The sequence below is a fragment of the Chelon labrosus genome (genome assembly GCF_963514085.1).
Source record: "Chelon labrosus genome assembly, chromosome: 11".
Taxonomy (NCBI): domain Eukaryota; kingdom Metazoa; phylum Chordata; class Actinopteri; order Mugiliformes; family Mugilidae; genus Chelon; species Chelon labrosus.
Genome location: NC_140344.1, coordinates 25,392,115 through 25,411,356, shown reverse-complemented (window position 1 = coordinate 25,411,356; position 19,242 = coordinate 25,392,115). Strand labels below are relative to the sequence as shown.

The 19,242-nt window shown below is 42.3% G+C and overlaps 1 protein-coding gene across 1 annotated transcript in view; it reads right to left on the bottom strand.

Moving 5' to 3' along the window:
* The window catches only part of cpne2 (copine II), a 52,209-nt gene continuing 32,967 nt past the window's right edge, over positions 1-19,242 (bottom strand). Inside the window, exons 10-15 of the mRNA XM_084555715.1 lie at positions 19,071-19,204; positions 18,421-18,475; positions 17,975-18,026; positions 14,573-14,706; positions 6,235-6,471; positions 1-1,430 (exon numbers count right to left, since the gene is read on the bottom strand). Of these exons, the coding sequence (XP_084411841.1) occupies positions 1,323-1,430; positions 6,235-6,471; positions 14,573-14,706; positions 17,975-18,026; positions 18,421-18,475; positions 19,071-19,204 (720 nt within the window). The 3' untranslated portion in view covers positions 1-1,322. The remainder of the gene's footprint in view (positions 1,431-6,234; positions 6,472-14,572; positions 14,707-17,974; positions 18,027-18,420; positions 18,476-19,070; positions 19,205-19,242) is intronic.

Below are 19,242 nucleotides of genomic sequence, written 5' to 3'. Positions count from 1 at the left end.
ATCTATTTCATTTTGCACCACATTCATTTTGCGTTGCTTGCATCCCTCCGTCTCTGCAATCTCAACGGTCCACAGAGACACAGAGGCCATGTGACTTTTCCTTCAGTTTATTAACCTGAGTGTGGACACAGACACAAGTTTATAAAATCAATAGCAACACATTTAGTACAAAGATGCACAGTAATACACTTCGCAGTTTAATTACACGATTCATCACTGCATAAAAAGATTACATTTAAAAACATGGCATAAACATTGGCTTATCATAACATAAACTGCATCATAGAAATATACATTCGATATATATATATATACGTCTCTGCTCTCCCTGCTTTTCTTTCTCCGTCCTGTAATTCTTCCCTCGCCTTCGTCCAGACTAAAATATGTACAAAATCTGAATAAATACAGTACGCCATTTGAAAATAAGAACCTCATGCGTTTGTGACCGTCAGTTCGTAAACAGTGAGTAGATATTGGCAACATGCAGGATGAACCGAAGTCATGGGAAATGCAAGGATTTTGCAAAAGCTCGCAAAATACGCTCCCCATGTTTAACAGCGTAATGACAGCATCCCACGTCTATGCTCCGTTGGTGCTACGCCTGCCACCAAGGCCTCATTCTCCTCCGGCTCCATACTCTTCACTTAAATAAGCATAGTGGAGCATTAAACCTGCCTCTCTTTTAAATAAAAACTTGTGATGGGAGCACGGCCGAAGACGCAGTGCTCCGTCAGGACCGTTGAGTCCACCACATGAAATCCTCCATGTGGTCTGCTACGCCAACGGAATCCGTACAACAACAGGAGAGGAACCAACCACTGACTTAATAGTTCGGCTTTAGAAAGGACTTCACACAAAGGAGTTGTATGTATCACATGATATCAATCACAAGACACACACACACATGCAAAAAAACAAAACAAAAAAAACAACCTACATCCTGATGAGATTATTTTCCATCCCGCTAAAAAGAAAAATGCCAGCATTTTACCTGCACTTTACACATGCAACGTGTCCTCGTCATCATAGATGAGCTAGAAAGCTTTAAGAAACAAAGAATGTCACCTCGGATGGATTCACACTGACCACACATCCTTTAACCAGTACAAACTGTGCAAAGGTAACGGCAGGGATGTCTCCAGTGTTGGATTTTAAAGTTTTCTTTTTCTCTTTTTTTTTGTCCACAACTTTTATTTATTTCTTTTTTTGTTCACAGCTGACACACACACGCACTTTCGTTCTGTACTGTTAATTGCCATTAACGAGAAGAGAGGTTTCATCGAGCTATGTTACAGCGCGTGGGTCATCGTCTTCGGGGCATCTCACTCCGGCGCCGGGTTGGCAGGCGGTAGATTCCGCTGCTTGAAGTACTGGGTGACCTGCTGGGGCAGCTCGGCCAGGACGGATTTGGCCAGGGTTTCCTTGGGTGCCTGAGAGCGAGCAAGTGAGCGAGAGCAAAACAGTGAAATTATTAACTTGTTCGAGAGCAAAATTGCTGAGCACAAATGTAAAAATTGAGGTTTATAAAGGTCAGAGCGGCGGGGATTGTGCTCTTTTGGTCCTGACTTAAATGCCTGTTCCAGTATATTTGTATGTTGGGCATTTTGAAAAGGCCGGCTGCTACTTCAGCAAGATAAAACACAGGCCATAAAAATGCTGCTGAAGAGCTTCACTGGCCCACACTGACCTCAACTCCATTACAACTCAAAATGCATCAGACATTAGTGGCTAAACACAGAGCTGAAGTGAAACTGGTTTTGTTACAAAAACAACCTCATTTAAAATCCCACTGGTCTAAAAATACAACATTGAATCAGAGCCTTTTTTTTTTAATACAACATAGCTCATGTAATTCACTTCCTTTATTAACAAGGACAATAGTTTTTGCTAAATTTATTGCTGAAAACAATTAAATTCAAGCTTTTTATTAGTCACATTCATAATGATGTTCACGGCAGCAGAGAAATTAGATTGCAGTAACTCCCTAGCCTGGTCATTAGCTTGCTAAGCCGTTAAGACACCAACAGTTTCCAGGCAGCGGTGTTCTCATGACTTACAGCTGATGCTACTTGAACGCCAAACATTTTGTGTCATAAGCATAGACTGTATGAGATGGAACAGCTCCCCCTGGTGACTGGCTGCAGTATAGGTCATAAGCTCCGCCCCCTCCATGTTAGTGGATGGGACTTGGGCCAAACTAAAACACTAAAATACACGTCAAATACATTTTTTTTTTCAAGGATGGAATCTGTCATTTTAGGTAGTTAATATAATGCTGATGGATGTTCACATGTCAGTTGTTTGTCATTAAGTTATTTGATGCTATAGAAACATAATGTGACATCATGATGACTGTAAGTTGCCGTGCCAACCGCTCTGTGAAGCAGTTCCTAGGACCACTTTACTGAGAGTTTGAAAAAAATACTGTATACAGTACAGTGTATAATCCAACATTTACTTGTAACTGGTGGAGGTAGAGCAGAGCACAGTATTAATTAAATGAAAATGTGAGTGATTCTAGAGGAAGTGTGGGCGGGTCATCGTTATCAAGACTCCGCGTGGCTCCACTCTCAGACCGTACTGCACAGACTCTGGCTCCAAACTCGCAAGATGGCGGCCGCCCGTATCCCGCGAGAGAATAGCGTCAGTTTGGCCAATGGAAAGAAGTGGATATGCATTGTCCATATTTATATACAGTCTATGCATAAATCTCATGGGGGTCAGGTAAATAAAACTCATCTTATACTATTTATTATTAAAGTATTTTATTTGTCTTTGATTTAAATATGTATTTTTAAGCTTTTTAGTGTGAAACATTACGTAAACATCAGCTAAAAATTCTGTAGGTGCATAAATTACATTGCTTAGTGTCATAAATCAGACTTTAAAGCTTTTGATGAGTAATAAGTGGCGAAAAGTAAATACTCTCACTTTACTTGAGTATTTCTGCTTTATTTAAACTTGTAATCCACTACAGTTCAGGTGGGAACATTATACTTTTTTAGTGCGCGACATTTGTTTCAATAAATCTTTGCTTCTAATTAAGTTAGTTAAGCAGATCCAGAATAAGAATTAAAAATGTGTGATTTATTATTATTTTTAAAGACTCCTTTATCCCTTGTTGTAATTTACAAGCTGATCAGCAGTATGTATAGTCAACCACTGAAAAAAGATGTAACATACGTAATGATGCATCAATATTAACAATCAGTGTATACGTTATATATCATTCTTAAATGAGCCATTCTAACCAACCTCCTGACAATAATTAACAGTAAAAGTTGCCGGCACAGCTCATTATTTCAGGTCACTCAATTTTTTACAATTCCTCTCCGTCTCAGTTTAATTTCTCTCCTTTGTTGTCTGTCGCCCTCCCACAAACAACCTGGAATAAAGCCAGCAAACACTGTCTGTTCCTCCCCCTCAGAGGAAGTCAGCTCGCCCACCATCAGCCCCCACACACAAAATAAACACATGAAAACATGACAAAAAAAATAAAATAACAACCAAAAATGCTCTAATGAGTCCTCCTGTGGACAGCCCGAAAATGTGCACACACTGATTAACCTGTGCTTTAACCTGCAGCACACATGTATAAACCCTCATTAGCATTAGCCCTTCTTACACGGACTGTCTTCTCATCAACTCAGAACACACTCACAGTGTCTCTGCTGAGTCTGAGATAAACAAGCGGCCACCTTCATAAAGCAGACCCTGTGTGTGTGTGTGTGTGTGTGTGTATGTGATGAGCTACAATCTCAACAGCGACAGGCTGCCATTTTAATAGCACATTCACAATAAGACAGCGTGACATCATGTCATTAGTTAAAGCTTCTGCAGAACTAAGATGGAGTCAAAGTGAAGCAGCAAAGTTGAAACAGTTTAAGTGCCATCTCTGCAAATGGTGGCTGAAATACATTAAACTACACTGAAAACTGTTTGGTTTGTGGATTATTGACCAGAATGTGGTTTTGTTTTTTACACAAATCTTATTATTAGCTGCTAACTTTTGAGAATAATAAGGCTGTACTGTATATGCATAAATGTGGATTTGTGGGATTAGCAGAAATTGAGTATAGTATTTGAATGAGCCCTTCATCTCTACATCATAGACTGTATATAAATATGGACAACATGTCCCCACTTCCTTGCACTGGACAAATTGACGCCATTTTCCCAGGGATATGGGCAAGCGCCATCTTGCAAGTTTGGAGCCAGAGTCTGCGGTCCGAGAGCATCGATGATAAACCCGCACTTCCTCTAGACTCACTCGCGTTTTTTAATTGAATTAATACTGTGAAAATGTTGGATTATACACTGTACTTGTTTAATTGTTTTTACAACTCTCATGGCTTTATGGAGCTGTTGGCATGGCTACTGGTGGTCGGCTTTATGTTACATCCTGTTTCTGTAGCGTCTAAAATGAAACTTATCCAAAAAACTAAAATGGCAGAAACTATCCTCGACAAAACTTGTATTTGGCGTGTATATTAGTTTTTTAGTTTGGCCCAAGTCCCGCCCACTAACATGGAGGGTGTGGAGCTTATGACCTATACTGCCGCCAGCCACCAGGGGCAGCTCTACTTGCTCTGGCTTCAGTTTTGAGAAGCCGTTCTGCCGTCCATCAGAGCCCACCATGATGTGTTGCCTTGTTTCTACACTAACCAAGAAAGGACAAACCAAACACTGGTTCTAGGGAAGCCGGTAAGCGTCTAATATTAACGGCCACTGTAAATTTGTCTATACACTTGGCAGAGGAGGTTGAAAGTCACGGGTACTCAGTTGGTTGCAATCTTCAACCTCAACACTAGATGTCGCTAAATCCCACACACAGGACCTTTAATGTAGCCTGAAGTAGCCATACTCAATTCTAGTCAGAATGTGAGTCTGATACCGCTCCATTGAGCTGTGATTATGGGGCGTGTTTCAACCGAACCAGGAAAAAAAATGCCTCTGCACTCAATTGGATAGACCTATAACCAATCAGAGCAACGGAGTGTGTGACGTATGTTAATTGTGTCCCATCTTCTTAGCGACCATCGGAGCCAGATAAATTAAACTTTTGCCGAATCCCGTAGGAAGGACGGCAAAAACATCTTTCCGATTAACAAATGCCTTGATCGCATTTATCTGTTCCTCTTTTAAAATTAATGTGCTGTCGATATCTTCTAGAACAGACTCGATGGCAGAATCTACACATCTCAGTTCTCCAGCGGCAGCCATCTTTGTTGTAAACAAATGCAACCCAGGCCCTCTTTGGTGACGTGATTACGTTACTGTTGATCATCTGTCCATCATCGTATAAAGCCCGCCCTGAGAATCTGATTGGTACGAACAGCTCCTGTTCGAGCATAATTGCGCCTCAACGGAGCAACGCCAGACCAAACTTCCAGACCTCAAATGTTGTGGGCGGGACTAAGTTCGGCTGGCACCCAGGCTACCTTTAATGTGCACTGAAAATAAATTTTTGAACCACTTGCATTAATAGATTAGTGTGGAAAGCAAGTTACAAATACAAAACACATTTATAAGTTAATATAGTGGATTTTACATGTCCAAAAGCAAAATGTGCAGTTATTTGAGTCAACGTTTGTGGTCGCCTGTTGAATGTTGGCCCAGTATTATCTCTCCTACTTGCATTTCCACCGACTCCTGAGATAAATATCAGCTGCTCTGTCTTCCTGAGGTTGTGGTCAACTTTGTCTGTTTGCTGTTTGATGTTGAGCAGCAGGGTTTTAGAGTTTGTTGAGTTTTTACACTACACTTTTACTTAAATGAATTTAAATCATTCCACTGCGCTGCTACTAAAAATAAAATATGATTGGCTCATAGTGGTGGGATTGTACATAAGCACAAAGTTGTCTACACCAGTAATTCAGATGAAAAATTTATGTTGGTGCTGTTTTTTTCTGAGCCCGTCTCATTAGTTCGAAATGTAATGACGCACACATTTATATCAGATTAAGCTGAGTGGCCAGAGACTCAAAACTGATAAAACCATAACCACAAACTCTTGATAGAGCAGATTAGCAGACATTTCTTCATATGTCAATCTTTCTGTTACGTCTCTCTTGTCATCATCACATTTCTACAGCTATATATGAATGCGTCAGGCTTCAAATTCAAGTTTTGCAATGCCAAAATAATCCATTAATGATGAACAGCTATTGTTATGCCCATTAAAAGATTTGAGGACAGCAACAGACAAATCAGAGAAAACGGATGAACACTCACATTACGGAAGTCCCTGAAAGGTACAAACTGCACAATGTCCCGGACGGCCTCCTCTCCGGTGTTGGACCTCAGAACGCTGGCGTCTCCATCTAGGAACTCCATGGCAGCGAAGTCGGCGTTGCCCACGCCAATGATTATGATGGACATGGGCAGCTTTGACGCCTGCACGATGGCGTGGCGGGTCTCGTCCATATCGCTTATGACGCCGTCCGTTATGATGAGGAGCGTGAAGTACTGCTGCAGAGGGGGGAAGAAGAGGTGTGGGGGAAGGAAGGAATGAGTGAAAAAATGAGGGAAAGACAAGAGGTGTTGACTTTGATAAATTCAAAATACGCTCACAGGCAGTTGAAGAGGAATCTAGATCTTAAAAAAGACTGGAATGATGATGCTTATAGTTTTCATGGTTGTACATTTAGGTGCAGAAAGAGGGCTAGAGCAAAAAACAAGATAAGGTAAAACATCTTGAAAAAGCAGTGGCACTGCAGACAGTGAAGAGGAAACAGGAGAAGATAGGAGAGGGAGAGAAAATTGAAATGAGGACGAAAGATATCCACCATCTGTTCTGGAGGGGAAAAAATAGAATCCAGAGATGTACAAAATGAAGGGATATGAATGATGAACGGATAAATGAACGTAGTATAACTTCAGGGACAAAGACAACACCTACAGCCTACATATACCACATTCTCTCAGTTCACAGATCTGAATTAACTGTACGAAGGGTGACTGTGTCTCAACAGGAAGAGCAGGTTGCTCAGAGGGTTAGCGGTTCGATAGCTGGTACACGGACCACATGCCTAAGCGTCCTCGAGTAAGACGCTGAAGACACTGAGTTGCTTAAAGTGCTCGGCACCAGTGTGTGAAAGTGTGCGCTTGTGTGAATGAGTGGGTGGATGATTATTGTGACTGCAAAGTGCTTTGAGTACCAATAGGAAGATAAATGCTGTTTAAGTACAAGACTATTTATAAAGAAAAAGAAAAGATGACTTGTGCAGACAGACGGCACTCACCCTGCCTCAATCACAAATAAACAAACGCTAAAAACGTAGCTTCCTGTCGATAAAATACACTCACTTAAATACCGAGTGGTACAAACAGAAAACTATTTTATTGAATCCTGAATGAATGAGGATGATATATTCTTGTCACGGAAAGGCAGCAACAAACGAATGGAAAATAGGAGGGAAATCAGCAATGTAAAGGAAAACCAAATCCAAATCCTGTGTTAAACAGACTAGACTGAGTGTTTCTTAGCCACTTGGTAAAGCTGAAATAAGTTGTGAACAGAACTTTGTGAATTTTATATTTAATTAGCGGCCAAATTATTAGCAAACAGTTGCTTACTTGTACATCCCATGTTTCTGGCTTCCTTTTTTTTAGCACTCTCCTGTCATGAGAACAACACTGCTAGGCAATGGGTGGAAGCCTAGACGCCAGCAAGGCTAACGATTCAGCAAGCTAACAACCGGATGATTTAATGAAGAAAAGGTAATGAAAAGATGAAAGCCTTGGTAACCTCATCAAAGATGTCCACATACAAAGTTGTGAATACCACAAGAGGGGGATGTTCATATGGTCTTCTCTTGTAAACACGGCAAAAACGACTTAAATTGAAGGATGCATACAGTGTATTATCTCCTGAAGGAAACATCTGGCTCCTTATCAGCTTAGTTTTCCCCTTATGTTCACAAGCTAGTCCCTAACTTGTCGCCGCCCACTGTGGTTGGTAACGAAGGAATGAGAGATGAATTTGAAACTCACTTTAAAGCTTTATAAAGCTGAGAGGAGCTGCCAAAATCGGCAGTTGGGTAAATGACAAACAGGCTTATAGACAGAGGAGTGCACATGTTGTGGATGAACCGAGAATTCTTGGCACGTTGCAGAAACATTGATTGCAAACCTGCTGCAAATTACTCAAAACAAGCCGAGGGTGGGGCAGGGGCCAGCTTACAGTTCATCAGTTCGTCCTAAAAAAAACAAATCCACTTTTATCAAATGAATGTATAGAGAGAGAGAAAAAAAGAACAGCTCACGACAGCATGGTGCTTCTGTTGTGGCTCGGGCACGTATAGCTGCCAATGGCTCTGACTCAGTGCCAGTTATTGATGATTTCATTGCTGACTGAAGCAACACGGTGAAGGCAGAGGCACACAGGGTCCGCACCGTGTGCCCAGATTCAGCCAAATGCATCAAAACCCACTGGATGATATTTTATAATTCAGCAAAACGACAGTCCCCAAACTGTCTCAAAGTCTGAAGCATTTAAGGCTCATTTAAAGCACTTCGTGACAAAGACGCCATAACCTACGCACATAGCCTATGCCGGTGTGACCCATTTGTACTTGTGCCAAATGCTAGTTGGCGCTGTGTCTTTTTTGCCAGTCGGGTTCATTTTTGTTTCTACTTCCCGCTCCACTGAAACTTTTGCCGAAATTTCGCAAAAAGACGAGTCCTACAAGTGTTTGTATCTCCAAACCTCCTCAGTTAATCTTTCCTCGATGTGTTCCATCTTTATTGATCCAAAACAATCGATTTGAAAATTGTGAAGAGATGAAGAAGCAGCTGGAGATGCTAAAGCGGAAACTCGCCACTACCAAGCGGACCAATCACAGCTCTTGCGGTCTGCGTTGGCGAGGTGCGTAGTTACATTTCTGGGGAGGTGCACATCAGCAGGATACAGCATCAAATTGACACAGACGCCTAAACCGCCTAGTAGGAAGTCACTGATTGAGATGAATCTGCTTAATTTCACGTGAATCCATCCAATTACTTCAGGAACTATGTATTAAATGGGCCTCATCTCCCACATAGTAATCTCCATATTAATGTAAAACCCACTCAAATTATAGTTGAGGCTTACCAAGGCTTTTAATCGTGGTGTCTATTCATTTATTTTTTTTATTGAATGCAATGAAGTGCAGAAAAACTAGAAAAAGTCCAAATACTTATGATAATGGACGTTTCTCTTGAAACACAAACCTGCAGCAGTTCTGTGTATTAAAACGGAAACGGGTTGCCTGTGATAAGAACAGACAAGGTAAAGACACACACTGACTTTACTTGGAACAAAATCACATTTCCCCCCGTTATACTCACACACACTCACACACACACATGCAGGGAGGGCTCTGAAGCCTGTCTCTTTAATGTGCTAACAGCAGCGCTCATTAGAGAATCATTATCACACAGACAGACAGGGTCGCTCACACACTGGGACATGCACAGACTGCGCTGGCCTGCAGCCTGGCTCTGTGTGTGTGTTTGCGTGTGTGTGTGTGCATGCTCACACAGTCCACACTCGCTGGCTCTCTCATTATCTGAGGAAAAGAAACACCTAGGTAGAGCAGGAGCCGATTTGTGTTCAGCCTACAACCTAGCCACCCACTTTCTCCTAACACACACCAATCTATCCACTACATCAGCATGGGGTCGACACACACACACACACACTTGTGCTGCAGCTGTCACATCTCATTGTCTGTTACTGCTTCCTATGTTCCACCCGTGTTTGAACTCGCTGTAATATGAAACAAGAAAAAGGGGTCTGCAATCATTTCCTTACAGAAACAAAAGGATTCTGGCACAGAACACACAGACGAGTACGAGCCTTTGTGTATTTTGCTCATGTATTTGTTCTCCGAAGGGTGACAGGGTACAATTAGGGACAAAAAGCACCGTGGGAGCATAATGATACCCAGCTTACTGCGCTCTCCTCAGATATGGGCAGGAGACATGCCGCTGGATGTGTACCAGAGGGGGACATGTACCAGTTGTTTTTGGAAAGTTTGGACACCGGGCTTCTGTGACTGCCACACATCTGTGCGACCCAGTGGGAACGTCACAAGATTGCGGTTTGTACTCACTCTTGTGTTGTTGTGTTGTTTTAATTTGACAAGGAGGGTTGCACTGACCTGCGTTTTGCACATTTCAAGTTATACACAGGTGCACCCTCCAGGGGTGAAGAATGAAGCCAAAGAGGAAGTGCCAAAAAACATGCAGCTCCTTGAAATGGCTACTTGAAACTGCCTCCAAATGTGAAATGTCAGTCCCCATAGACCTCCATCTAAAAATGTCCAACTTAACAGAAGACATAAACATGTTTACAGCCTGGTACAAAAAACAGTTTTGGTTAAGATAGATAGTAGTCTGTTTGAGAAGGGTCAAATCATTGGCATGCATCAAGCAGAGAAAACATCTAAGGAGATTGTAGAAACTACTAAAACTGGGTTAAGAACTGTCCAACACATAATTAAAAACTGGAAGGATAGTGGAGAACCATCAGGGTAAGAAGAGAGGCAGATGAAGCGATGCACCCATCATGCCTAGTGTCTACTGTACAAGCCTGTGGGGGCAGTGCTATGATCTGGGGTTGCTGCAGTTGCTCAGGTCTAGGTTCAGCAACATTATGCTCCCAAAGAATGAGGTCAGCTGACTACCTGAATATACTAAATGACCAGGTTATTTCATCAATGGATTTTTTCTTCCCTGATGTTCACGGGCATATTCCAAGATGACAATGCCAGGATTCATGGGGCTCAGATTGTGAAAGAGTGGTTCAGGGAGCCACACATGGATTGTCCACCACAGAGTCCAGACCTTAACCCCATTGAGAATCTTTGGGATGTGCTGGAGAAGGCTTTGTGCAGTGGTCAGACTCTCCCATCATCAATACAAGATCTTGGTGAAAAATGAATGCAACACTGGATGGAAATAAATCTAGTGACATTGCAGAAGCTTATTGAAACAATGCCACAGAGAATGTGTGCTGTAATCAAAGCTAAAGGTGGTCCAATGAAATATTATTTTTTTTGGTGGCGACTTTTGTTTTGGCCAGGCTTAAAGAAGCATAATTCTGTTTTGACCTCAACTCCACTCATGCTCCACCTCTTTGCCCCAGTTTGTTAACTCAGGCACAACCAAGGTGGTGATGACCTGAGCCTTAACTGAGCTTCAAAACCACTCTTCAGAAAATCTATGGGTGGCGTCACTGACTGGATTTGTCCATTTATTTATATAGTCTGTGGTTAACCACATAGGAACACGTGGCACTGCATGAGTTAGAAAGAGGCAGCCCCATCACACGAAGATGCTGCCAACTTTGTCATTTCAGAAACCAGAGGTAGAGTCTCAGGCTAATTTTCTACTTCATGTGTTAGTGCCTCTGACATACAATCCAGAGGTTAAGAACTTGGCAGTGCTGAAATGCAATAACCAAAAGCTCAGCTGGGCTTGGCGAAAAAGATTCTACTGGTTTGCCACTAATGGTATTTGTTTATAATGTACTAGGACCAGTGTACGGAGAATAGAAAAAGAGTGAATCTATATATGAAAAGGAGCTGCAGTTTGTGGTTCGGGGGAGTAACAAGAATCACAATGGTGACACAGTTTACAGGTCAGAAGGGCCTTAATTAGCTGTCACTATATGAGCATGTCGAACAAGAGGCTAGCTCTACTTCTAAAATTCTCTGCATGTGAGGTAATTTTAGTGAGTCTGAAACCTAAGTACTCCAGCTTCCTCCCACCGTCCAAAGACATGCTCATTAGGTTAACTGGTGATTCTAAATTGGCCGTAGGTGTGAGTGTGAATGGTTGTCTGTCTCTCTGTGTTAGCCCTGTGATAGACTGGCGACCTGTCCAGGGTGTACCCTGCCTCTCGCCCGATGACTGTTGGGATAGGCTCCAGCAGCAAAGCAGAGGATGGGAAACAATAGTTTCCCAGCATTTGGCATTAATTTGGGTATTTGATCACGACCAGAGAATGCAACTTCCACCTGAGTCCACTCAATAGAAATGGGACATCATTAAATGTATAAGAATAAATCTTAAGGAGGTCATAAATGCATGGTCAAAGTTATGTGGCGATCCATCCTGTAGTCGTTGAGCTATTTCGATCTGGACCGAGGCTTTGCACCGACAGCCTGACAGACTTAGCCATCCCTAGAGGCAGGCCACGAGCATGAGACGGAGATAAATGAGATGGATGCTTCCTTATCATGCTGTTAAGCCCAAAAACGTGTGAAAGGCCTGGTCAGTGTCTCAGCTGCAGAGACGTGTAAGACACAAGGAGAGAGGACAGAAGTTGTCACTCCAGTCTGTCACCCTCCTCCCTGGCTCTGTGGCCAACAGATGCACACACTCGTTCGTCCCGTCAGCGTTCACGGTAGATAAATTATGAGTACAAACTCCCCCGACAGGCGTTCACTACTGACTGCTGGTCTACTACTGGCGAGTAAACAAAAATAAGCGCTCGCGTGGTGTGACTTGCCCTGAGGTAGGATACAAAGAAGAATACACAGAAGAATGTGATCACTGAACTGAATGAAATGAAAAGAAGTGAACAAAATAAACGAGGTACAACGGAGAGTTTTGCAGTGAGAAAGTAAAGGCAGGAGTCTTTACTGAGAGTGTTATGTGCAAACAGAGCAGGAAATTGGGAAACTGACACATCGGTTGAAAGGATCAAGTGCAGCCTAAAAGGTAAAAGGCACAGAGACAGGTGGAGACTCTTGTTTGAGGAGACGAAAATGAAAGAAAGCAGCAGAGCATTAGACGACCTGTGAACTGTCAAATCGCTTTTCGCCGAGGAGAAGAGCAGCGGTCTTTGAGCAACGCGAGCAGGATCTACGGTACGATTTTGTAAAGGAACGGCAGCCACAAGTTTGAGGAGCTGTCATGAAACTGGAAAATAGTGAGGAGGAACTGAATTAACTACCTTACCTACAGTTAGACAAACTTGTGGTTGTCTATATCTACAGATTCTGGTATTTTACCGCCTTTAATTCTGTTTATGCTGTGCCTCTTTTGAATTTGAATCAATAAAGGTATGTCTTATCATATCGTATCGTATTGTATCGTATCGTATCGTATCCACAGGGGTTTTAAAATCCTGATTTTGCAGTCGGGTTGCGTCACATTTAAGGAGAAACTTCACAGATATTCTTCTCTCTCACACACAAGAACATATATGATTTTGTTCATTGTAGGAGCACTGAATGCTGAAGAACAAGAACTTGCCCATAAGACAAAAACACTAAAGCAGAGGTCTGAACAAGTGTGGCTAAGAAACTAGTCAACACAGCGTGTCAATTCTTCAGTCAATACTGGAGGTGGAATCTGAACCGTCAGTTTTAATATCTGTCAACAGCAGGCTAGTACGCTAGCTGACGTTAGCCCAGAGGACTAGGATGTTTACTCTCAACTTCTCTGTGTAGTTTTACTTTCTCCCATTGGTTGCGGTGAAAGTACTGATGCAATCATCCAGATTTTAAGTTGTAAATATCCAACATGTTTTATGTGAAACGGACGCAGCCTCAATGAATCTATGAGGAGTTTGGGAGGTTTCAAGCGAGGATCTGTAACCAGCTCACACTAGCAGATAATCTGGGCCGAACCTTGGATTAGAGCGAAGTCAGTATTGGCAAATATAGCTAAATGGTGGCACAGTTGTGTGGTGGTTAGCTCTGATGCCTCACAGCAAGAAGGTTCTGGGTTCTAATCCATGGGCCGACTGGGCCTTTGTGTGTGGAGTTTGCATGTTCTCCCTGTGTCTGTGTGGGTTCTCTCCAGGTTCTCCAGCTTCCTCCCATCGTCCAAAGACATGCTGGTTAGGTTCATTGGTGATTCTAAATTGGCCATAGGTGTGAGTGTGAATGGTTGTCTGTCTCTCTGTGTTGGCTCTATGATGGATTGGAGACCTGTCCAGGGTGTACAAGCCAGAATAGGCTCCAGCACCCCCACAACCCCCGTGAACTTCCAGAGGAGGGTATGTTGAGTTGAAAAGCTACTTGCTAAGTTCATATTTTAACATATGTTGAATCTTTAGAGTCAAACATGCTTTGGCTAAATGCTAACCTTGGGATGCAGTTAAAGGTGTAATGGTATCATTCATCAAAAAGAAAGGGAATCTTTAAAGTTATTTGTTTTCATTGTGACGGAGATCTTAATATCTGCATCTAATGAAGGCGTCAAGATATTAAACTAAACACAAATAGGTCAAAAATATGCCATGAGGAAAAGTGAGCAATCACCAAAGTCAGCTGGCTCATCCCCCTGAAGACTAAGGATGTCTGCAAAACTTTCCATGGAAATTCATTCAGTAGATGTCAACATATTTCACCACAGACCCAAGTGGTTGACAAAGGACTGACATCGCCATCACTACAGGCTACGACACACACAAATGTACCAACTGGCTGTCAGAGTAAAAGAAAGTAACTCCTGATATTGAAAGTAAACATTACACATGTGATGGACTGATGTTTCCATAGAAGAGCGTACTGTGACTGTCTCCTCCAGCAACGCATTTTGATAGAAGAAAGAAAAAGTTGTTGTGACTCACCGCTGCTTTCTCCTGCTGAAGGGCCTGGGCAGCAAAGCGTGCTACATGGCTGATGATTGGAGCGAAGTTCGTGGGGCCGTAGAAACGGATGTGAGGGAGGCAGGTGGAGTAGGCCTGGGCGATTCCCTCCACACCTAGACACGCGGAAATAAAGAATTTAAGTTCCAACGCGCTTCAGGTTTACATTAGCAATGGAGCTTATTTTCAAAATGCTATAAACCAGAAACATTACGGCAATAACAGGGTAATACGAGGTAATATCAGCCAGCTGCACATATTTGGACGAAGCACACAGAACTTAATGTTGTGACACTAGTCATCGTCAGCAGAAGGCTGAGAGTAAATGTACTTATCTGGCATTACCGCCCCAACACACACCCTGTCATACTAAAACATGTGTTAGATTCTGGTTCTCACAGTTGTGCTCTCAGCGGTTGGCACTCAAGTGGTTTGCATTAGTCAATAAACACGTTAGCATCCCACACAGTATCAGATGCTAATGGTGCATTAACAGATGCAAAGGCTCAATATGAAAAGAATTGCTTACCCTGTGGATTACTAAAGCAAGGTACAAGTTGCTATTTACACTTCTATCCAGATTTATATATAAAGTGTGACTTTATGCGGAGGAACATTTTGGTAGGACTTCCAAGGAAGGCTAATAGGCAGTTTAGACTTCTGCGTTAAGTTGACGCAGAGGCTACGGCGATAACGCAGACACCTACGCACAGCCTAGCGCCGCAGCTTGACGTGCACCTCCCCAGAAATGTAACTACACGCCGTGGTGACGCAGACCGCAAGAGCTGTGATTGGTCCACTTGGATTGTTTAGGATCTATAAAGATGGAAGACATCGAGGAAAGGTTAACTGAGGAGGTTCAGAGATACAAACATTTGTACGAATCGTCTTTGGCGAAAATTCGGCGAATGTTTCAGTCGCCATTGTTGAAAGTGAAGCAGAAGGTAGAAACGAAAATTAACCAGACTGGCAAAAGAGATATAGCACCGACTAGTGTTTGGGTGGCGTTTTTATAAAGCGAGCCAGACTGACGAGAGCACAAGTATAAATGGCTCGCACGGGCGTAGGCTAGGTACGTAGGTTACGCCGTCTGTGTCCCACAGTAATCTAAAAGAGCCTTAACTCCCAGCTAATTAAAAAATGGTCAAGGAGGTGGAGCTTGAGCGGGTGATGTGTCAATCAAAGCAGCTACACCCTTAATTATGCATACCTTTAAGCTTTTATATAATTTAAACAACACACCAGTAGTCATCTCTTCCCAGCTGATCTTTTCTTTTGACTCTGATCTCCTTTAGTTAAAGCTGCCTTTATGTTCTAATAGTGGTAATATCCTCGTGCAGTGGGAATGTCTTATTCCTTTGAAGTTTGTTGTTAGATTGACAACATCACAATGGTCTGTCATGATATTATTGTGCTGATTCACACGCTCATGTGGACCAGAACAAAAATTAACTGGTTCAGTGCCACATGTTGCAAGTTACTTTGTGTTTGAGTGTATATAAAGATGAACTCCTCTCCATCTTGTGACTATTCAGTGTTCTGCTGGGAAACTTTTGGACCTGGCATTCATTCGTGCGGATGTTACTTAGACATGTAGCACCCACCTAGACCAGACCAGTCACCCCCACCCCATAGCAATGACACTCCTTGCCGCCCTTTAGGAACAACTCAAAAAACATGGACAGCACAAGGTGTTGACCTGGCCTTCAGATTCACTAGATCCCAAACTAATGGTATGCTAATATGCTGACGATAACATTGCAACACGCTGACGTTAAATTTAAATGTTTAACCTGTTCACCAATCAGGACAAATCACAAAGTGCAGCTCAAAAGTGTGTTGTAAAATCTAATCTGTAAAGCTTTTTGCTCAGACTTAGATGCAATCAATAATTGAACATGAAGGGTGAAGAAGTAATGGATCTTGCACGGGTCTGAATTGTCACGAGGAACTGTTTGGTGTCATGGTGTGTGATCATGCCGCTAATTTAGAACAAATGTCCAAAGTAGCAAGTGTTGGAGATGTGTTAAGGAGTTATTTACTCAGACTCAGCGGGGCGCTCGGAGAGGAGCGCAGAGCACCTGCTGCTGTCACATGATCTGGAGATGACATGTTTATTTTTTTCTTGCGTTCCTGTTAAACTTAAGAAGAATGCCGTCTCTGTTTGTTTCGCGGTGCGCCGTTTATTTCCGCGAAAGTCACAATGACACCGACGCCTTCTTCTCTCATTTCAATGCAGCCTTAGTATCTGTCTCTAAATCTGTGGTGAACACTGGACCACATATTGTTTTACATCTTCTTAATGCAAAGCTGAATAACACAGGTCCAGGCCACAAAGAAGACAACAACCTTTAAGCAGAGTTTAGCAACAGTGTTTTTGGTCCAAGGAATACATTCGTTCATTCATTTTCTGTAACCGCTTGTCCTCTGGAGGGTCGTGGGGGGGCTGGAGCCTATTCCAGCTGTCACTGGGCGAGAGGCGTGGTACAGGTCACCAGTCTATCTCAGGGCTAACACAGAGACACAGACCACCATTCACACTCACACCTACGGCCAATTTAGAATCACCAATGAACCTAACGAGCATGTCTTTGGACGGTGGGAGGAAGCCGCAGTACCCGGACAAGGAGAGTGATGGATTCGAACCCAGAAGACAAAAGGTTCAAGTTGTTGTTGGTGCAGATAATGTAAAATGTTGCAATGGGCTTACATTCTCATATTGTTGGGCAATGTTATTTCGTTATGTTGGCCAATAGCTGAAATTAGCTTGCAGTTCAGTACGTAAGTAGGCGTCACATTTATATAGACTAGTGTTCCGCTAATAATCAGAATGAAAGCTCAATGAGAATGGGATTTTCAATGGAAAAAAATGTTAGCGCCTAATAACCATGTTGATTTATCTTGTTTTATTCAGTGCATGTTTGTCCCATGTGACTTAAACATCAGGTAAACATGGAGGTAGCAAAGATGATCAAAGCTGGAATCAATGTGAGGGGGCAACGTTGAAATTGTGGCTTTATTTGTGTCATCTTCTTCTATTGCATAAATTCAGCGTTGTCAATAAGACTTAATTAAACACACTCTGCAGCACCAATTTGCTCATGCCAAAAAAGTTGATTGCATGTAAGTGCATATAACGTTTATCATTTTATTTAGTGTCCATGTGAATAAGTTCAGTTGGGTCTAAGAAACAATTGTCCACTAGCCTATGACTTGTTTATTCTTGCCGTAAGGTTTAAGTGCAAAAAGACCCTAAATATCCATTATTGGTCAGTCTGATATAATGAGTAAAACAATTGTAAAAAATAAAAAATAAATAGAAGCATTTTTTTGTGTATAATGTTCAAAGGTGCAACTGGTGACATCCGTACAGCAACAGCTCACCTGAACAGAAGGGATTGGTGGGGTCAAAGTTGATGGCGAATTCGTGTGACACCTGTGGAGACAAAAAAAAATTTAAATTCAATGCTCATCCTTCAACTACTCTGTAAAATATTGTTGAGGCATAGCGTCCATTTCTCCCACACCTTCTCCCTCCCACCCGCTCTCCATCTCTCCGTGCACTGCTCTCTATCTTCTTTGTCCTTTTCATCAGCTCAGTGCCATGGCAACACAGATGGGTTGACAGTTGCGTAATCATCTGAATATGCATGTATGAGGCGTACAGTTTTATCTGTGTATGTTTGTGTGTGAGACGCATGTGTAAAGCGGCCTCGCTTTGACTGCAAGTTTGCGGATGACAACCCAATCTTCTCTCCTGCGCGCCACATGCATGCAACACACATGCACGAGCGGAGACACACAACACAACATAATTAACACACTCATACCTTCCAGTCCGGTGGGAGCTGGGCTCCAAATCCCAGAGCAGGAAACATTTTGTCGCTGAGAAGGAAACCATGACAACAGATTGGAACGTTAGTTTAAACCTTTTTTTTTTTTGCATACAAATTCAACAAGCTGGATTTAGACAGCAGAGGAAATCCTGTTACCTTGTTCACATAGAAACACATTCAGAAACAGAAAATAGAGCCAAGAGCTGAAAAAATGAAGCAATGTTGTAAAACTGCTCCTAACTAAGAAGAATTTTCTTACTTAAAGACCTAAAGTCAGGATTTTAAATGATTTTTTTTTTTTTAAAAAACAGTCTGCTGGTGTCAGTCTGTTCTCAGTGTCTATTTTCAGTTTACAAACTTAAACAGTACAAAATAGCTGTGTCAGTTGTGTGTTAGTGCTAAAGCTCTGTGCAGTGGTGCTTTGCTAGGTGATGGGATTAAGACGGATATTAGGGAACTGATAAACCAGTTCAGGTCTTTCTACAAAGCCCATAGTGACTGCCATCCTGCAAAACTCCAGTATGAAATATCTGAGAAATATTTGTCTGTTGTGTTTATGGAGAATCTCAGAAACCATAAAAATCCACATCATTGCATTGTTGTAACAGACTAAAAGCAATGCAACGACCAAGTTAAATACTCACGTATCGTAGTCCTGTATAATTTGCCCCACAGCTAAAATGGCAGCCAGATACTCATTGCTGCCCAGAGGGTTGATGTAGTGGAGGGAGGACGGCTCTCTGGGATTCCCATTAGACGCAGTGAAATCTATCCCGACCTATTGAAATACAGAGAAGTGAGAGATTTGAAGTGATC